This window comes from Acanthaster planci, linkage group LG19 (genome assembly GCF_054643075.1).
Source record: "Acanthaster planci isolate LZ-2023a linkage group LG19, COTS_SCS, whole genome shotgun sequence".
Taxonomy (NCBI): Eukaryota; Metazoa; Echinodermata; class Asteroidea; order Valvatida; family Acanthasteridae; genus Acanthaster; species Acanthaster planci.
This window is the reverse complement of record NC_141795.1, coordinates 3,701,657-3,716,809: the sequence shown is the minus strand read 5'-3', so window position 1 is coordinate 3,716,809 and position 15,153 is coordinate 3,701,657. Positions and strand designations below refer to the sequence as shown.

Sequence of the window (15,153 nt, the reverse complement as noted above, 5' to 3'; positions counted from 1 at the left end):
TGGGTTTCAATCCTGGGGGCATGTCTGACAGTATCTTGACCTTTCGCATTAGCAGCAGCACGGTTCAAGGTCTGCCAAGGCGAACCGCAGTGACTCCCTAAGGTCAAACATCCAGGTTCGCGCATTACAGGCGCGAGTGTGCTTCGATCTCAGACACGTTACAATGACATATGCCAACCCGTTTGCCAGCTGTTGCGTCAGATGCAATCTACAGTCGGCACGCTGCAAAAATATGCAAGTTACAAGTAAGCAAATATCGTCCATGCCGGTGTTGTCAATTTTCATTCAACAGTCCTCAATCCTCCAACGAGTGGAAGATGAAAGAATGTTTGGCATTAAATCCTGGAGGAAGGAGACGGACGACAACTAAAATAAGCGGATTGTGAAGGGTCAGTGTACCGAAAATGCAACCGTTACCTGACCCACCAATGACCAGTTGCTGACAGAACAAGTAACGGATAATTGATTGCATTGTTTGCGCCATACAGCCAACGATTTCTTTAGTCGGGTATATACAGATCAATATAACATGTACTACCAGCAGTCTTCAATATTGGTAGTGTTGTTAAATTTGTTCTCGGCATAATTATTATCATAGCCCATTGTGTTTGTGTATATTCAGTGCACGGTTTGTTTCCCATAACTGTATGGATTCGTCCAGTCACGTGTTTCAGGTGCCTTGTAGGATACCAGAACAAAAACAAGTACCCCATAGTAAATAAGGTTGCATCCGATTCTCTTGTCTAGAGCTAGGTCAAGGTCTTCGCTCCATTGGAAATGCGTGGAGACGCGTAGACAATAGACCTCGTCATAGATCTGGAAGCCCGTTGCGGACGCGTATGTTTCGGACACGGCCTGAGGAATACATCATTGGGTGTCTTGAGGTGTGCGAGTTGACGGGTAATGTGTCGACGCGTCTGCGGTCTGGTCGTCCACTTTGACCCATTTCCTTGCTTATTATAGTTCCACGCTTTTTAAAGCAACACGTCTATCAGTACAATCGCATACGAAGCGAAAAACTATCATTATTTTGTTTATCATGTAAGTTGTAACAATGATATCAATGTGCGTGCGTGTGCGGTTCTCGAAGATGTTTTGCAATTTGAGCTTACAAAAAGAAGAGCAATTTTATTCACTGATTAAAATGTTCCATTCCATTGGCACCTCATGAAAGCCATTCTTAAAATCGGCATTCCTTAAAAATTTGTTTTTCTTTTAATATTTTTTAATGCCGAATAAATTTAACTCCCGGCTTAGTATACTGTTCTCGATTAGTCAGGATATCACAGTTGAAGTTCCTGCTCAGGCTTTATTAGTGCATGATGCCAGTTCTTTTAAATTTCACTTCAGTGTTCTGATTTGCATGCCGCAAATAGAGAGATTCCCTATCAAAGTTGCGGGTTTCAATGACCGACATCTCTTTAATTATGCCACAACTTTGACCTTGCAATGGAGGCCGCAGGACCTTGATCAGTGGTCACGACGCTGGTTCGCTCCATCCGTGAGGTGAAAGTCCGGGACCTGAGAAGCAACGGCAGATTTAATCGCGATCCAAATGCACCCAGCTTATAAGCCCGAAACCGTTTCTCAAACAGACAGGCGGATGTACATGTACATTGTACGTCTGTGTTGCAAAGCTGCCTGACTTGTGTGTGAGGGCGGTTGCATGAGGGTTCTTGCTCTATTTATGATCAGACGGATTTTTGGCTGCATTTTCGGGGAGGCTGAAATACCATAGTGGATGCAATTAATCATCCTGGAACCACTGCTCCGAGCCGTCAAGGTAATCCTAACGTTGATCTGTGTTCCTTTCCTCCATGATCCACATTATGCAGAGCCTTGCATGGTGCTCGCGCAAACTCATTATGCATATAGCTGTGCATTACTGAAGTCATGTTATGTAACTGAAATCGCTCAAGTATAACGTGGCGGCTGCAGGCACTTTCCATAGAATTGTGTGCCGCAGTTTCAGGCATGGCAGCAGCCATCATTTCGGATACGGCTTGTAATTAACTGCCTTATCAAAATATCAGAATGCTGTTTTCAGCTCTCTTATAGGGTTCTTATATGGTTTGCTCCTATGACAACATTCTCGACTTTGAGCGTATGACTAAATAAAAAAAACCAGACCAGATGGGGCCATAGGTCCACAGAGAGAGAACTCTGAGAGGTGAAACAGGATTGAGAGTCGCAAGTACATTACGTCGTGGTTCCGAGGATCAGAAGACAACGACGTCGGCAGGCACCGTTGGTGTTGGAGCTTGAGAAAGGCACAGTATTATTGTACATAGTACAATACTGCATTACTTCCGTCGGACATTGTCACCTGGGACTTTACACGCAAACCGAGGTAACGGCCATTTTAAATTAATGTTTCTAAGGTTTACATTAATCGGGCTGCAAAATGACAAATCTTTACCAACGAAGCTTTTCGTTGGTAATCTACATGTACATGAAAATCTTTAAAACTTTGCGTACTGCAGTATAGGAGATTGAATATCCATGCCATCGTTGGTGCCTCGTATGATCTGACAAGAACATCAAATTTAATGCTTGCGCAGTTGCTCGTATTAGGCTGTGTTTTCGAAGTTACCGACGTCCACAGGACGTTTCCCCATGTCTGAAAGGGAAGTCTGTTAGAGGCATTTTGGGGTGAGGGTTATCCTTCGTAAAAGGAAGCAGAACAGCCAAGGAAATACTCTAGGAAGCAAAGCTCAGTTGTTCCATTGGTTTTTTGCGTAAAACTGCTGGAAGTTTCGATGTTTTGCTAAAATTCTGTTTTCTTTCGTGATACAAGAAGTAAACGGTTTGCGGTAGCAACATGCAAGGATGTGTCTTTTGTGAGTGGTTCTTAAAAGAACCGGAGGTTACTCAACGTCATTGAGACTGTATTCTGAAAGAAGCAATCCATAATGCTGTCCAGCAATCTCTTCCTTGTACATTGGCCCATGTTTGTTAGTTTGTAGAAAAAAAGGATTTGCCCGCATCTACAATCCTGGACAAGATTGTTGTGACACTTGACAATAGCCATACGCTCTCCAGCCCCTCCGGCTCCCCTCGCTCTCCCGGTTAATTTTGTCATGTCCGGCCGGAGCGCAGACCGAGAGCAATGGACCCAACATTGAAGGGGAGTCCTGGGCTTTGAGGCCCAACCAATTTGTCCAGGATTGTAGGTAGCTGTCTTTGCTGTTTCTGTTCATACCTCGTGTGCAAGCCGCTTGCTTTGCTTAGCCTCTGAGTCAGTCCCTTACCGCGTCCAAAGATAAAGACTGCATGAGGATCGATGTGCTTCCATGCGAAGAAATGCTTGTCGGTGGCGAAAAATCAGATCCTGATCGTTTCCACTCCTAGAGCTATACCTATGTAGAAAAAAAATTAGCAGCTCATTTTGTGTTTCCACCATAACAGTCACTCCCACTAAGGTATTTTAATGTCACGATCAAGATGTCCGCTTTTAGTTTTCAAAGTTCAATTGACGTTCCTTTAATTGCACTGGCTATGCGCATGCGTGTGTTCAACAGGACTTGCAGGGTGCGTCCGAGCGAGATACTCGCATTGACACGAGCGCTCGAACGGCTACAGTACGACCCCAGGGTCAGCGAGAGTAAACTCTCGCGAGAGGACGGGGGCACACTCCTGTACCCGAGTGTAATGCGCACCATCCTACTCGTGCTAACAGGAGTAACCGCGCGAACGCACCCACAAATACATGTACAGTGTATGTAACTGCAACTTCCTTCCTCCTCGTTAAGGTTTGAATTCGTGATAACATGGAGGACAGGAACGGCCCATTTGGTAACTCGGCGCTCGTAGACCGTCTGGAGCGACAGAAGCCCCCACCAGATGGCTCGTACTACCCGGAGGGTGGCTGGGGTTACGTGGTGGTGTTGGCCGCTTTCGCTGCCTTGATGACACAGATGGGGCTCATCGTATCAATGGGGGTCTACCTGGAACACATCGAGCAGGAGTTCCAGTCTGGCGCCGGTGTAAGTGGCTGGATTTCCAGCGGCTGTTTCGCCGTTCTCGCCTTCGTCTGTGAGTATAAAGCGTCCGTTCGTTTCCAGGCTTTTACTTTGTAGAAGGTGTGTCACGAATGCAGGTTAAAAGAAAATACCAGAAATGCCAGGATTTATATATCACATCTAGCTGGTTGGATAGACAAAACTGTTCCCAAAGCCAGCCAAACATACGTCAAAAACCGTGAGAAGAGTTTGTAAAACCCGTATAGTTGTAGAAGTAAAGGGACGTCACTGGAAAAAAATCATTGTTATCTTTCTTCACTTTTTATTCAAGTAGTTTTCGTTTGTCGGTTTGAAATTTTTTTGAAATGGACAAGTCCACTGTTATCACATTGGAGCCGTGCATGAACCATTGTCATTGGGCTCATATGATATCGCGGTCCTTTGATCATCATTAACAAAGTGCATTGATATCTATGCTCTTTGATCTCGCAGTTCCGTAACAGTTCACTTATAATAACTATGTTGTTGATGTTGTGCCTTTGCGGTTAGTGAGATTTCCCATGTCAGGGATCCATGATTCGGGAAGCAAACTAAAAACGTGTGTACGACGAGGACGTGTGTAGCTTCACGGATTCCTACGTGTATCCCAAAACGCGTAGCCTGTGCAAGGACAACCTATTTTATTAAACCTGCATGTGTTGGTTTGGAGATATCGATCGAGTGGAATGCAGCTGTGTCTGTACTTTAAAAGTACTATTATAAGTACATGTACATCTTCATTGGGTTTGATTTTAGAGCTCTGCCATCTACAAGGTATTGAGAGTTATTCAAGAACCCTAGAACAACTCGACAGCGCTCCACGAGATTATGTTGTCAACACAGGAGGGCGAGCATAATTCGTCGCAAAAACAGGGATTCATCTATGTTCCGGTATCTGTCTTATTGCACGTGGAAGTTTCCGGGATATTACAATTTATTTGTAAGAATTGCTTAAAATCATTTTTGTGAAATTAACAAGAGTTCTTTGGAAGTACATGACGAAGTTACTGATAGCCCCGCAATTGAACAAACCAGCCAATTAAGATCTAGAGCAGGTTTGCGGTTATACCATACTGGTCTTCTCAGAACTACCACTCTTACAGCAGAGATCGATTTCACACGGTGTATCCGCAAAACCTTCTCTTAGTCTAGCCTCCATATGCAAAGTTTCAAACCTCACCAATCGAGATTCCCAAATCGACGTGCACAGTTTATTTAGTGGCTGAAGTCCACACTCAGTGACCTCGCCGTGTGTACTTTGCTTCAAGGCTCTGTAACTGGAATCACAAGCGCTCCGACGGCTGGATTCGGGAGTTAAAAACATGTATAGGTATTAACGTTTGACACAGAAAACACCTCACTGAAGGACATACATAAAGCCCCCATATTTCGAAGGGATACCGGTAGTACTGTGACGGAATGTAGTCTACTTCTTGTTCTTGTGAAATGTTATATTGTTGTGGCGAGCGGATACGGTAATCGAAGATATCAATAACAAAGGGCCTGCGTCACGTCTGACTATTTTCAAAGGAGCGAGTGCAGCACGGTACGGCCGCGTTAGCAGATAATGCTTTCGTCAGACTATCCGTTTTGAGCAGGAACAAGAGAGGGCGTGTTTTGAAATGTTTTTGTATACCACAGACATATACAAATAATGAATGTTAAGATGGTAAGAATATTTTCGTGAGTTGAGAGATGGCTGTTCCATGTGCAAATGGTAAAAAATATGCAACGATTAGGATCATCCTTGTTTCCACGACAGATGAATGGCCTCGTCCCTCAAAAGGGAGCGCAAACGCAGTGCTGATTGAAACCTGGGAGAAGGTTGCGTAACTCTGCTGCTTGGCAACCAACTTGCAACTATATACACGTACATAACAGGAATAATGAATTATGGATGTCGCGTGATGCCTGTCCCACTTATCAATCGACAAGGATCTGTATGACAGCTATGAGCCCATAAGAACGCATAAGCTATCAGTCTCCACACGTGTATACATGTAACAACCGTACGGGGACGGTGATTTTGAAAACCGATTATGGTAAACACAACCTCGTTCTCATGGGTACGATGAGCGAAATAGGCGATGACTGCGCGTTCAATGCGCATTACACACAACGCACGTGCCTTCATTTTTGTTTACATGCGCTCCCAAAATACGTTCACAGTTTTTGCTTTTCGGTACTGTTGTTTCTTCTTTTTAAGTGTTGAAACAGCATTATTTTGCAATATACATAGGCCAGATTAAGTAAATAGAGGATTTTTTTCAAAATCGAAAAACGGCTTCCTGGAATTTTTCGGCTAGAATTTTTTATCTGCGCGTAAATTAACTGTACCGAGGGGTAAATTGCCCATGGTTTGGATTTTAGTCGAGCGCCGCGTAGATCACGGAATACTGGCTTTGAATAGGATCTGGTGGTCCATGCGTTTATAAGTCTGGTTTTCGATTTTACTTCCAGTTCGTTCAAAATAGACTTTGATTTTAAATAGGGTTGTATTTCCGTTTAGTAGTACGTGTATTATTACCAGGCGTTTGGATAGTTGTGATTGATTTTTAACACTTTGTGGATTATTCTTAACTTTTGCGTCGACTGCCAACCATAGTAAGTAGTCACTTGTGGGAAAACACAACTGTGATGTCAGAAGAGCAGACCCTATGTTTGACATACAGCTCGAACATTTCCAACATGTCAGTTGCTTGCAATGAAGTTTTTGTTCAATTGTTATGGAAAAAAAATTGTCCCTCCATTTTTAAGATTATGTTTTTAGTATGAACCGTCGCTGGGAATTCATGATAACGACTTTCACAAATCTTAAACCTCTTCGACTGTTTGATAGTTGACTGTTTTTCCATGATGTTTAATATCGATACCTGAAAATTTGAGTCAAGGCTTCTTAGATGTATTCTAGCAGGCCGCTTTGACCTAGTTGCATTAATTTGAAGTGCGTTTGAACGAATGTCATCTCTCTGAAAATGGAAATGTGAGAAAAATGTTCAACGCGAGATTCTGACCCAAAACCAGTGGTTAGCATTGTGTCAGAAATTGAATAAATCTTTCTGATATGATTGAAGACAGCCACGTTTGAGATGTAGTGCCGATGCACAGTTTAAAAAAAGTTTTGTTTAAAACAAAATTGTTCTTTGGTCAAACTTTATATGCTGAAGAGTGTAAATACCGTTTCTGCTCGATTTTACTACAGTTGCAAAAGCACAATGCTCAAGTTTTCATTGAGCATGGTAAGGAAAGGACGGCACTATGACAAGTGTACCTTAAATCATACAGCTGTAGATAAAAAAATCCGAGCATACCTCACGTGCTCAAAATGATGAATAATTGCTCATGCGCGTCACTGAAAACCGCAGTCTGCATGGTGCGCGGTCTTCGGCAGTGCGTACGGGCATTGTTATGCATGAAATTGAGCGCGTGAGGTATGAAAAATGCGAATTTTTCGGGTAAGCCTGCCAAATACTACAAGACTGGTTTTCTGGCAAGTTGTCTCCTGTGAATATAACGCGCTCTACTGGTAGTTCTATTCGGATGAGCTGGCCAGCGCATGTCGCCTGCACGGTGCACCGGCCAAAACAGTAAAACCAGTCTTGGGGCAAGACCACGTCGGGTAATTGCACGAGCAAGACGCGTGGAAAAAATGATGTGGCTGAATGCATAAGGTTGACTAGCTCGTTTTGTTTTGTTTGCCAGCAAGGTTGATGTTTATTACCTTCGACACTGACACATTTTGCAGTTTGCCTTTTGTTGTTGGGAGCTCTATCACTTGGCTCATTCAGCAAAACACAACCGGCGTGTCTATGAAGGTCACAGGCTATTGAATACAAACATTTCGGTTGCGTGAATCTGAAGTTGGAACTAATGACAACAGGAAACCATTTGGACCAGGAAATCGCTGAATCTTGTTGTTCCACCAGCAGCAACTTCCGTTTTGTTTGTAAACCCTGGCCTGCATGTGATGCGTGTGTTAATGGCTCTCCAAAGTTTGTGATTGGGACACGGGCCTTACCTTACTGGAAGAATATGAGCTGCATTTCGATTTGCCAACTAAGAATAGAAAAATGTAAACACACTGCATAGACAGTAAGGCAGACTTCAAAGCATGCACCGCTAAAACAAACATCACTTGGGGCACAGTTTTCTCGACTATCAATTGATCTGTCATCAGAGAGCTATCGCTCTAATCTTGAATCGTGATAATCTAATTTTGAATCGTGATTTGATCACGAAACGTTGATAACTGGCCTCCAGTCATATGGTTATCATGTACACCGGTTTCTTTGTTCTGTCTTCAGCCCCTTTTGCAAGCCACGTGATGAAGCGAATGGGCTGTCGAGCCACTGCAATGATAGGGGGCGCTATAATGTGTGCTGGCTTCGTGTGTGGGACGTTTGCAAACTCCGTTATCCAGCTTTTCGTATTTGCTGATGTCGTTGCAGGTAAAAATAAATCCATAAGTTAAACGTAGTTTGCTCATCACTTTCAAAAAGGAAAGCGCTTGGCTATATGAAACCTGATGCCCGTGGGCAATTCTTGCAAAAATCATGTTAATTTGGTAATTACTTGAGCACCTTAATAAAGCCAAGGCCTTACTGAGATCCTGCTAGAGGTGGAATGCCTATAATATTTGTTTGAGCATGTTTCAAACCCCTTCCCAGAGCTTCTTGAATAGCGGTTACTGGAATGATGTTTTGTATTATTAGTTTCCCCTTATGTACAATGTGCTACTGGTTTCTTGGCTAGCGGAGGATGTTAAAGGATTTGAGAGGAAAATATTTGGGGAGGTAGGGTTGAAATCACTCGACATTTACTAAAGATAGACCACTTTTTCGAAACATTAATGATCCACGTTCTGTTCTGTGCCGTAGGCATTGGCGCATCGATGTCCCACATGTCCGGCACCGTAGTCATCGGCCAGTATTTCAACAAGCGTTACGCCCTAGCGAACGGCTTCGCCTACACGGGGCAGGGAGTAGGAATCTTCATGTTCCCGCCCATTTTACAGGCCCTCATTGATAATTACGGTTGGCGCGGTTGCATGCTGATACAGGGCGCCCTCTCGCTCCATATATCGGCGGCAGCCGCCATGTACAGGGTCGTGCAACAGCCGTCCGGCAACCGTTCTAAGCGTCGTCCCAGAAGTGTCTCATGCGATAGCGTGGACAGCGATGGCATTCGAGCAACCCCGAACAACAATCAAAATAACGGCAGTGCTTCCAACACGTGCTCGGGCATCAGCGAGGATTCGGGGAGCAAGACAGACTCGACGGCTGTTTCCGCATCCGAGATCTCAACTTCCACCGGTTTGTCAAGCAGTGAGGGGTGCGCTGAAATGAAGTCGCTTGTGGTCCCATCTGCCGACAACTCGACGAAGGATCAACTGCAAAATGGCACAGCAGTTTGCGCTCACGAACGAGCGCTTTTTCCTTCCGACTCGACCGCACTCCTGCAAAAATGTGGGGATTTTGAACTAAAATCCCAAGCCGAACCGAGACTTTTGAACGGAAACGAAAGAGTTATCTCCCCTTTGATATCCTGCCGCCGGCACCAGAATGCTCTCGTTGCCGATGTGAATCCCACAGTCTTCGCGACCTCCGACATCCAAAGTAGCCAACGTAATGCAGTCTGCTTCGAGGAGGGCAAGCTGGGAATTTGTGGCATCGAAGGTCGGAAGCCGAGGCGGCGGCGAAAGTGGCCCGCCGCTTGGCGAATGATGTGTGATTACCCGTCCATTTGCTTCATATTCGTCATCTTTCTGTTCGAAACCTTCGGCTACGGGGGGTTCTTCTCGCACGTGGTTGCCCGGGCGCGGGAGGCAGGAATCGCGGAAGGCCCGGCAACATTTGCTCTCTCCATCTTTGGTAAGAATGTGTGTTCCATGTTTTGCTCGTCCCGGGCCCTAATCAATTGTTTGAATTCAATCAGTGACACACCAACCATGAAATAGGGTCACTTTGGGTAGACAGTGCCACGGATTGATGGGATTAAGGGCTTTACCAAAAGTGTTTAATTGCCTCTAGTATGGGACTGAAACGTATGACGCAAACTATGGGACAGAGAGCACCCCCTCGCCTTTGTGTTAGTTATTGTTATACTGGTATCTCAGGAATTCTTTTCAGACTTCTAGGGGATGTGTTGGGTAGCAATAGGCTAGAGTGTGTATGGGGATTGGACTTGTTGGGGGGTACCCCACTATCCATTTCATGCCTGGTATAGACTGAATGACTTGAGATGAGCAGCGACTAGACTTAGATGTTATAACTTTGGTGGCATCGCACTCGCGTGTACGTTGTTCAGCTTGACGCGAGGGTGCATTTGGCAAATCACGACATCTTTCCGGTCGAAGAGGCATGTAACGCATGCGTACCACCTGTCCATGAGCGTTGTGCCACAGTACCGTAATAATGGCTTTTAATTCGATTATCGAATTACGCTGTCGTGGTCATTGGATCAGAGTTGTAGTTTGGTTTGTAGAGGGAATTGCAGAGAAAGCAAATTAATCTTTCGTCCTCACAAAGCTGGAGAAAAACACAGGGCAAGTTCGATGCATGTCTCATGTACCTTTAAAGAGATTTTGGACTGATCACGACAAAATTAATCTTTCCAAAAACAAGGAAAATACACAGGAACAATATTTCAGCGTTAGGCTGTCCTGTTCACCTATTGGCAGGTATTGGCAGTCTTCTTGGGCGGTCCTCCAACGGCTTGATCTTGCACCGGGGCTTCCTGACGGCCAGGGGACTCAACGGCCTGGCTTTCGTCACGGCCGGAGGGGCGTCCGTTCTGACGTCTTTGGTGGTCAGCCAATCCGGCGTGCTGGCGAGTGCCTTCTTCTCTGGGCTGGCTAGCGGCTGGTACATGCCCCTTCAGCAGGTCCTGCTTCGGGACATCGTGGGGCAGTCCCTGCTCCACTTTGCCTACGGTTACGGTCTCGTCTTCGAGGGAGCTGGATCGCTGGCCGGTGGCTATGTCATAGGTATCAAAATAATCTTTTATTCATGTTTTTTATCCATTTCTCCAAATGAAAAAATATGTAAAAGTATATGGGCGTGTTCAGGTATTATAGAGTGCCGAAGTGTGACATCATTTTGAATCAGGACGTGTAGTACAAAGTTTAACGACATTGAGTACGCGTTAGAGTTGGTTCACTCGCTGGTTCTTGCGCACGATGACCTATTCACTTTCATATGACTGTTCAATGATTATCAGTGCATGTAAATACCATTTACCGTGTAGTTGTTTGATCACGTTGATAAAGTTGATAATGAGATTTTTGTGACGAGCGGTTGTTCAAACAGAGGCTTTTATACACCGTTTATTCGATTCACTCAGGTGAACGCAGTCATTTGGAACACTGTATAGAAATATCAAACCCTGTAAGCCACGCATCCTTGTACACTTTTAACCAGAGCTATTACGCGTTTTCTGTCCTTATTTTCACTCAAATCGGCAGGTTCCATCCGAGATCGGTATGGCTCTTACGAAGTGTCCTTCTACTTCCTGGGCGTGGTCATGCTCCTGGGGTCGTCTATTTTGGTCGTGGATCACTGCTTCCAGAGGCGGGGGTTGTGCCTGAGTATAAATGACAGTCGAGACAGGAAGGGCGCCAAGAACCAACCGACCACAGCCGACTTCGACAAGGACGCACCAGTCTGACAGAAACCTAGGATATCACAAGTAGGCCTATTACCAAAACTAGACCAGAATATCTGCCTTTCAGAGAAGCACAGGATACGTATTTGACCGAAAACAAGGTTTAACAGTTGCAAATATAGTTACTGCCTAAATGTGTCTTGCACCTACTGCGTGTACATTTTATTTTGCGTGGATATTATTCTATACACGTAGGCTATAATTCTGTGGACTGTGCCAAGATGCTTATATGACAGTGTAACTATGTCACAATGAAAGCCAAAGCCCTGGCCAAACCCACAACTTTCGGACACGACCATGGTTTACCAGCTTCTTATATCCAGACTCCGTAATAATAAAGGGATTCGCATTGTGCACACTCGTTGATTTTAGTTTTCTCTAACAGTCTTTCGTAATTTAATAGCTGTTGTGAAAAACAGGTCCGGTATTTCTGATATTTACTGTAAATATTACATGGGCGTTTGGTGCGATAATTTACTTTCCAACTTCAAAGGGTCGTTTGTTTATTAATCTCGATATCGCGAAAACTGGTTCTGTCTTGAACCCCGAAGCACTGCATTTGTGAATAATTACAGACTTAAACATATAACTATATAGGATATCCGAAATGTGCAACTAATCAAATACGAGGGCGAGAGAACACTTGTAACGCAATCATGTTGCTTAATAGGCCTCATTCATGGAAAAGTCATTTTTTTATCTTGTGCCCTTAATTTATCATATTCAATGTAATCTATTACCTGTGGTGATACCAGACTAAATAGGATTCCAAACCTCACTTTCGCATTTTTTTATGTGACCTGAAACATTAAGGTTTAATTTATAAAATGTTTGTAATTTTTCTAAACAAAAAGTAGCAGGAATTTGTATTGAACTTTTATAGCGTCGCTACACTTTGAGATTCAAGATGGCCAACACATGAATACAGTTTACTGATTTCACCCGATTGGGGTCATCAATAAGCCCATAGATCTATTTTTTCAAGACAACATTGAGTTGCTGAAGATTAGATGGACGAGCAACCAAATCATGACGTCGTCATAATGACACCATGTCGCCCCAAATCACGACGTCGTCATAATGGCACCATGTCGCCCAAATCACGACGTCGTCATCATGACACCATGTCGCCCAAATCATTCGTGCATAGACTCCACTCAATTTTTGTTGTTAGGATCATCGATTACGATGAAGAGTCTTATACCACGTAGTTGTGGCCTTTCAAAGACCACTGGGGGCCTTGTAACACCCAGGATACGTTTGCATGTGGGACTTTCGACGTTTAAAACACGCCGTGCTAATTGTCAAAGGTTACCTTTTGCCAGTTATAACCAGGGGATGAGGGGTAGGTTCTCGCTTACCCGCCGGTCGTACCTCTGCCGTTTGTGTGCTCGGTGTACTCTACCAGCATAGCCGCGTTAACACGAGTTACACGCAGTCTCAGTATTAATGATTTGATACCGGTAACAAACTTTCATTTTTCTGCAAATTGAAGCCTGACCTTTTACCTTATCCCCATTTTTTTAATGCAAATGCAACATTCTACGCAACATATTCGCACGAGAAAGCTGTAAAGGATTGCTGCTATTAACATATGAAGCACCTAAGATCGACATGGACTTATACTACCACAGATACACTGAAAGTGCCATGTTTACAGTATTACCTTCAAGTGCCTCTACGTGCCGTTTAATCTGAAACGAATTAAATGACGAGATATTCTAAATACACTAGAATACAGATATTCTAGTGGTACACAGGTGCTCCAATCAACAAAACGTTGATGATTGTTCGTGCATGTACGATGTGGACGCATCGAACGACTGCACTGCAGTGAGGTAGCTTGACCCTCACACAAGCATATTACTACTACAAAACATTGAACTTCAGAAAGCTAGGTAAAAGCCAGCCTGCCTCAATTAAAATAAGGAAATTTATTGCCTGTCAGTTTGAAAAATGAACAACTTAAAGGGGCAGTTAAAGTAAAAGGGAAACGAGAACAAAGAAGATTTGGGAAGCCTATGTTACGAAAGCCGTGCACAGTTCAAATCTGTTTACTTTGAGTATGTGCAATACAGGCAAGTACGTTTCGAGGCGGTGCTATTTTTCAAACTCTTCTCTCACGCGAAAACTATGGGAAATCATATTTCCAAAACACTTTCACAACTGAATTTCTAAATGTGCTTTATTTTGTATATTTTTTGTTATTTATTAAAAATTATAATATACATGAATCGGAGCTAGATGTGATTCATTCTTGTTCATCTAAATTACATTAGCCTTTATAGCTTGTGCTGAAGCCGATATGCAACAGTGTGATGTTTTTTGTTTGTAAATAAACTGAAAATTTCTCATAAGTTTGATAACACTCTTGTATTCCCTGTGCGTTTCTTCGTGTTTCTTGGGTTGGTTTCCATCTAGCTTGTCGAACCTTCAATGTTCAGAAATTGTTAGGATCGCCTTCCCTTGACCTCTAGTTACATCCTTAGTTGAGATCTGGAGTTCAATCCAATCCTATTCCTAGATTTTCCCCTTACGCAGTTGAGATGTCGATAATGCCTCTGTGTACTGTGTAATATCAGAGCTACTTTTTGTGTTGGATTTTTGTGTCCCGGCGTTGACTTGGAATCCTGCGCCGTTGTTCATGTATTACTTGTATAAAAGCTCAACCTATCTTTATCTCACTGAAGATGGGTCGGCTCAAAGTTCCGTGCGCGAAGTTTTGATTGCTTAGTAACAATATACTTGTATTTGAAATTTGAAAGATAATTTGAGAAGTGAGCAGTGGGTCTGAGGTTACATGTTGGACTTCTGTTCCCCAGGCCCCGGGTTCGAATCCCAGCGGGGCATTTTTATTTTCAATTTCTTTACGTGAGTCTGTTAGATAAGTATATAGGAAAGAGCTTCTTCGTTTGGGGACCCAAATGGTGGTGTCGGTAGGAGCATGGTCTTGGAAGCCTGCGAGCTGGGTTCGAATCCCGGCCAGGGCAGAGAGACCGCAGTAGGTCGGAGTTCCGTGGCAGTTGTCTAGCTAACTAGATAAAATAAAATAAAATAAAATGGAATTTTGTTCTTTTTTATTGTGAGCACTGAGAGCAAAAGAAGTAAAAAATCCCCTAGGCTGCTCCGGTGGGGTTCGAACCCACGATCTTTCCAATGAGCGTCAGCATCCCTATCCACTAGGCCAATACGCTCTTCTTACTTCTAATAGTTGAGAAGTAATATATAAATATTCTATAGAACAGGGTGCGCCGAACCAATCTGGACTCTATGCTTTGAGCAAGGCATAATGGGAACCAATATGGCGCAGCAAGATCGTCCCCGTGGGAAAGCGGATGGCACTGAGCAGAAAAGTGAGAATGGCTCTCATCGCGCATGCACTCTTGTCGTGTCAGTGGAAAGAGATTTGCAGATAGGTTCAAAGACAGAGAATAAGGTTTTAGGGGAAAATATTTTAGAAAGGATAATATTCTTAATTCACTCTCGCAAA

General features: G+C 43.8%; 1 protein-coding gene across 4 annotated transcripts; it reads left to right on the top strand.

The window, feature by feature from the left end:
• Window positions 1-35: 35 nt before the first annotated feature.
• LOC110980333 (monocarboxylate transporter 14-like) lies at window positions 36-14,732 on the top strand. 4 transcript variants are annotated; one of them, XM_087129775.1, is made up of 8 exons: window positions 37-245; window positions 748-1,783; window positions 2,048-2,350; window positions 3,753-4,035; window positions 8,306-8,449; window positions 8,879-9,871; window positions 10,681-10,986; window positions 11,464-14,732. In XM_087129775.1, exons 4-8 carry the CDS (start codon window positions 3,771-3,773, stop codon window positions 11,664-11,666), a joined length of 1,911 nt encoding a protein of 636 aa, XP_086985901.1. In that variant the 5' UTR covers window positions 37-245; window positions 748-1,783; window positions 2,048-2,350; window positions 3,753-3,770; the 3' UTR covers window positions 11,667-14,732. The 4 variants fall into 4 exon arrangements, with proteins under 4 accessions (XP_022092828.2, XP_022092912.2, XP_086985901.1 ...); XM_022237136.2 differs by lacking the exon at window positions 2,048-2,350 and having other exon boundaries at window positions 36-245; XM_022237047.2 differs by lacking the exon at window positions 37-245 and having other exon boundaries at window positions 255-1,783.
• Window positions 14,733-15,153: the final 421 nt, after the last annotated feature.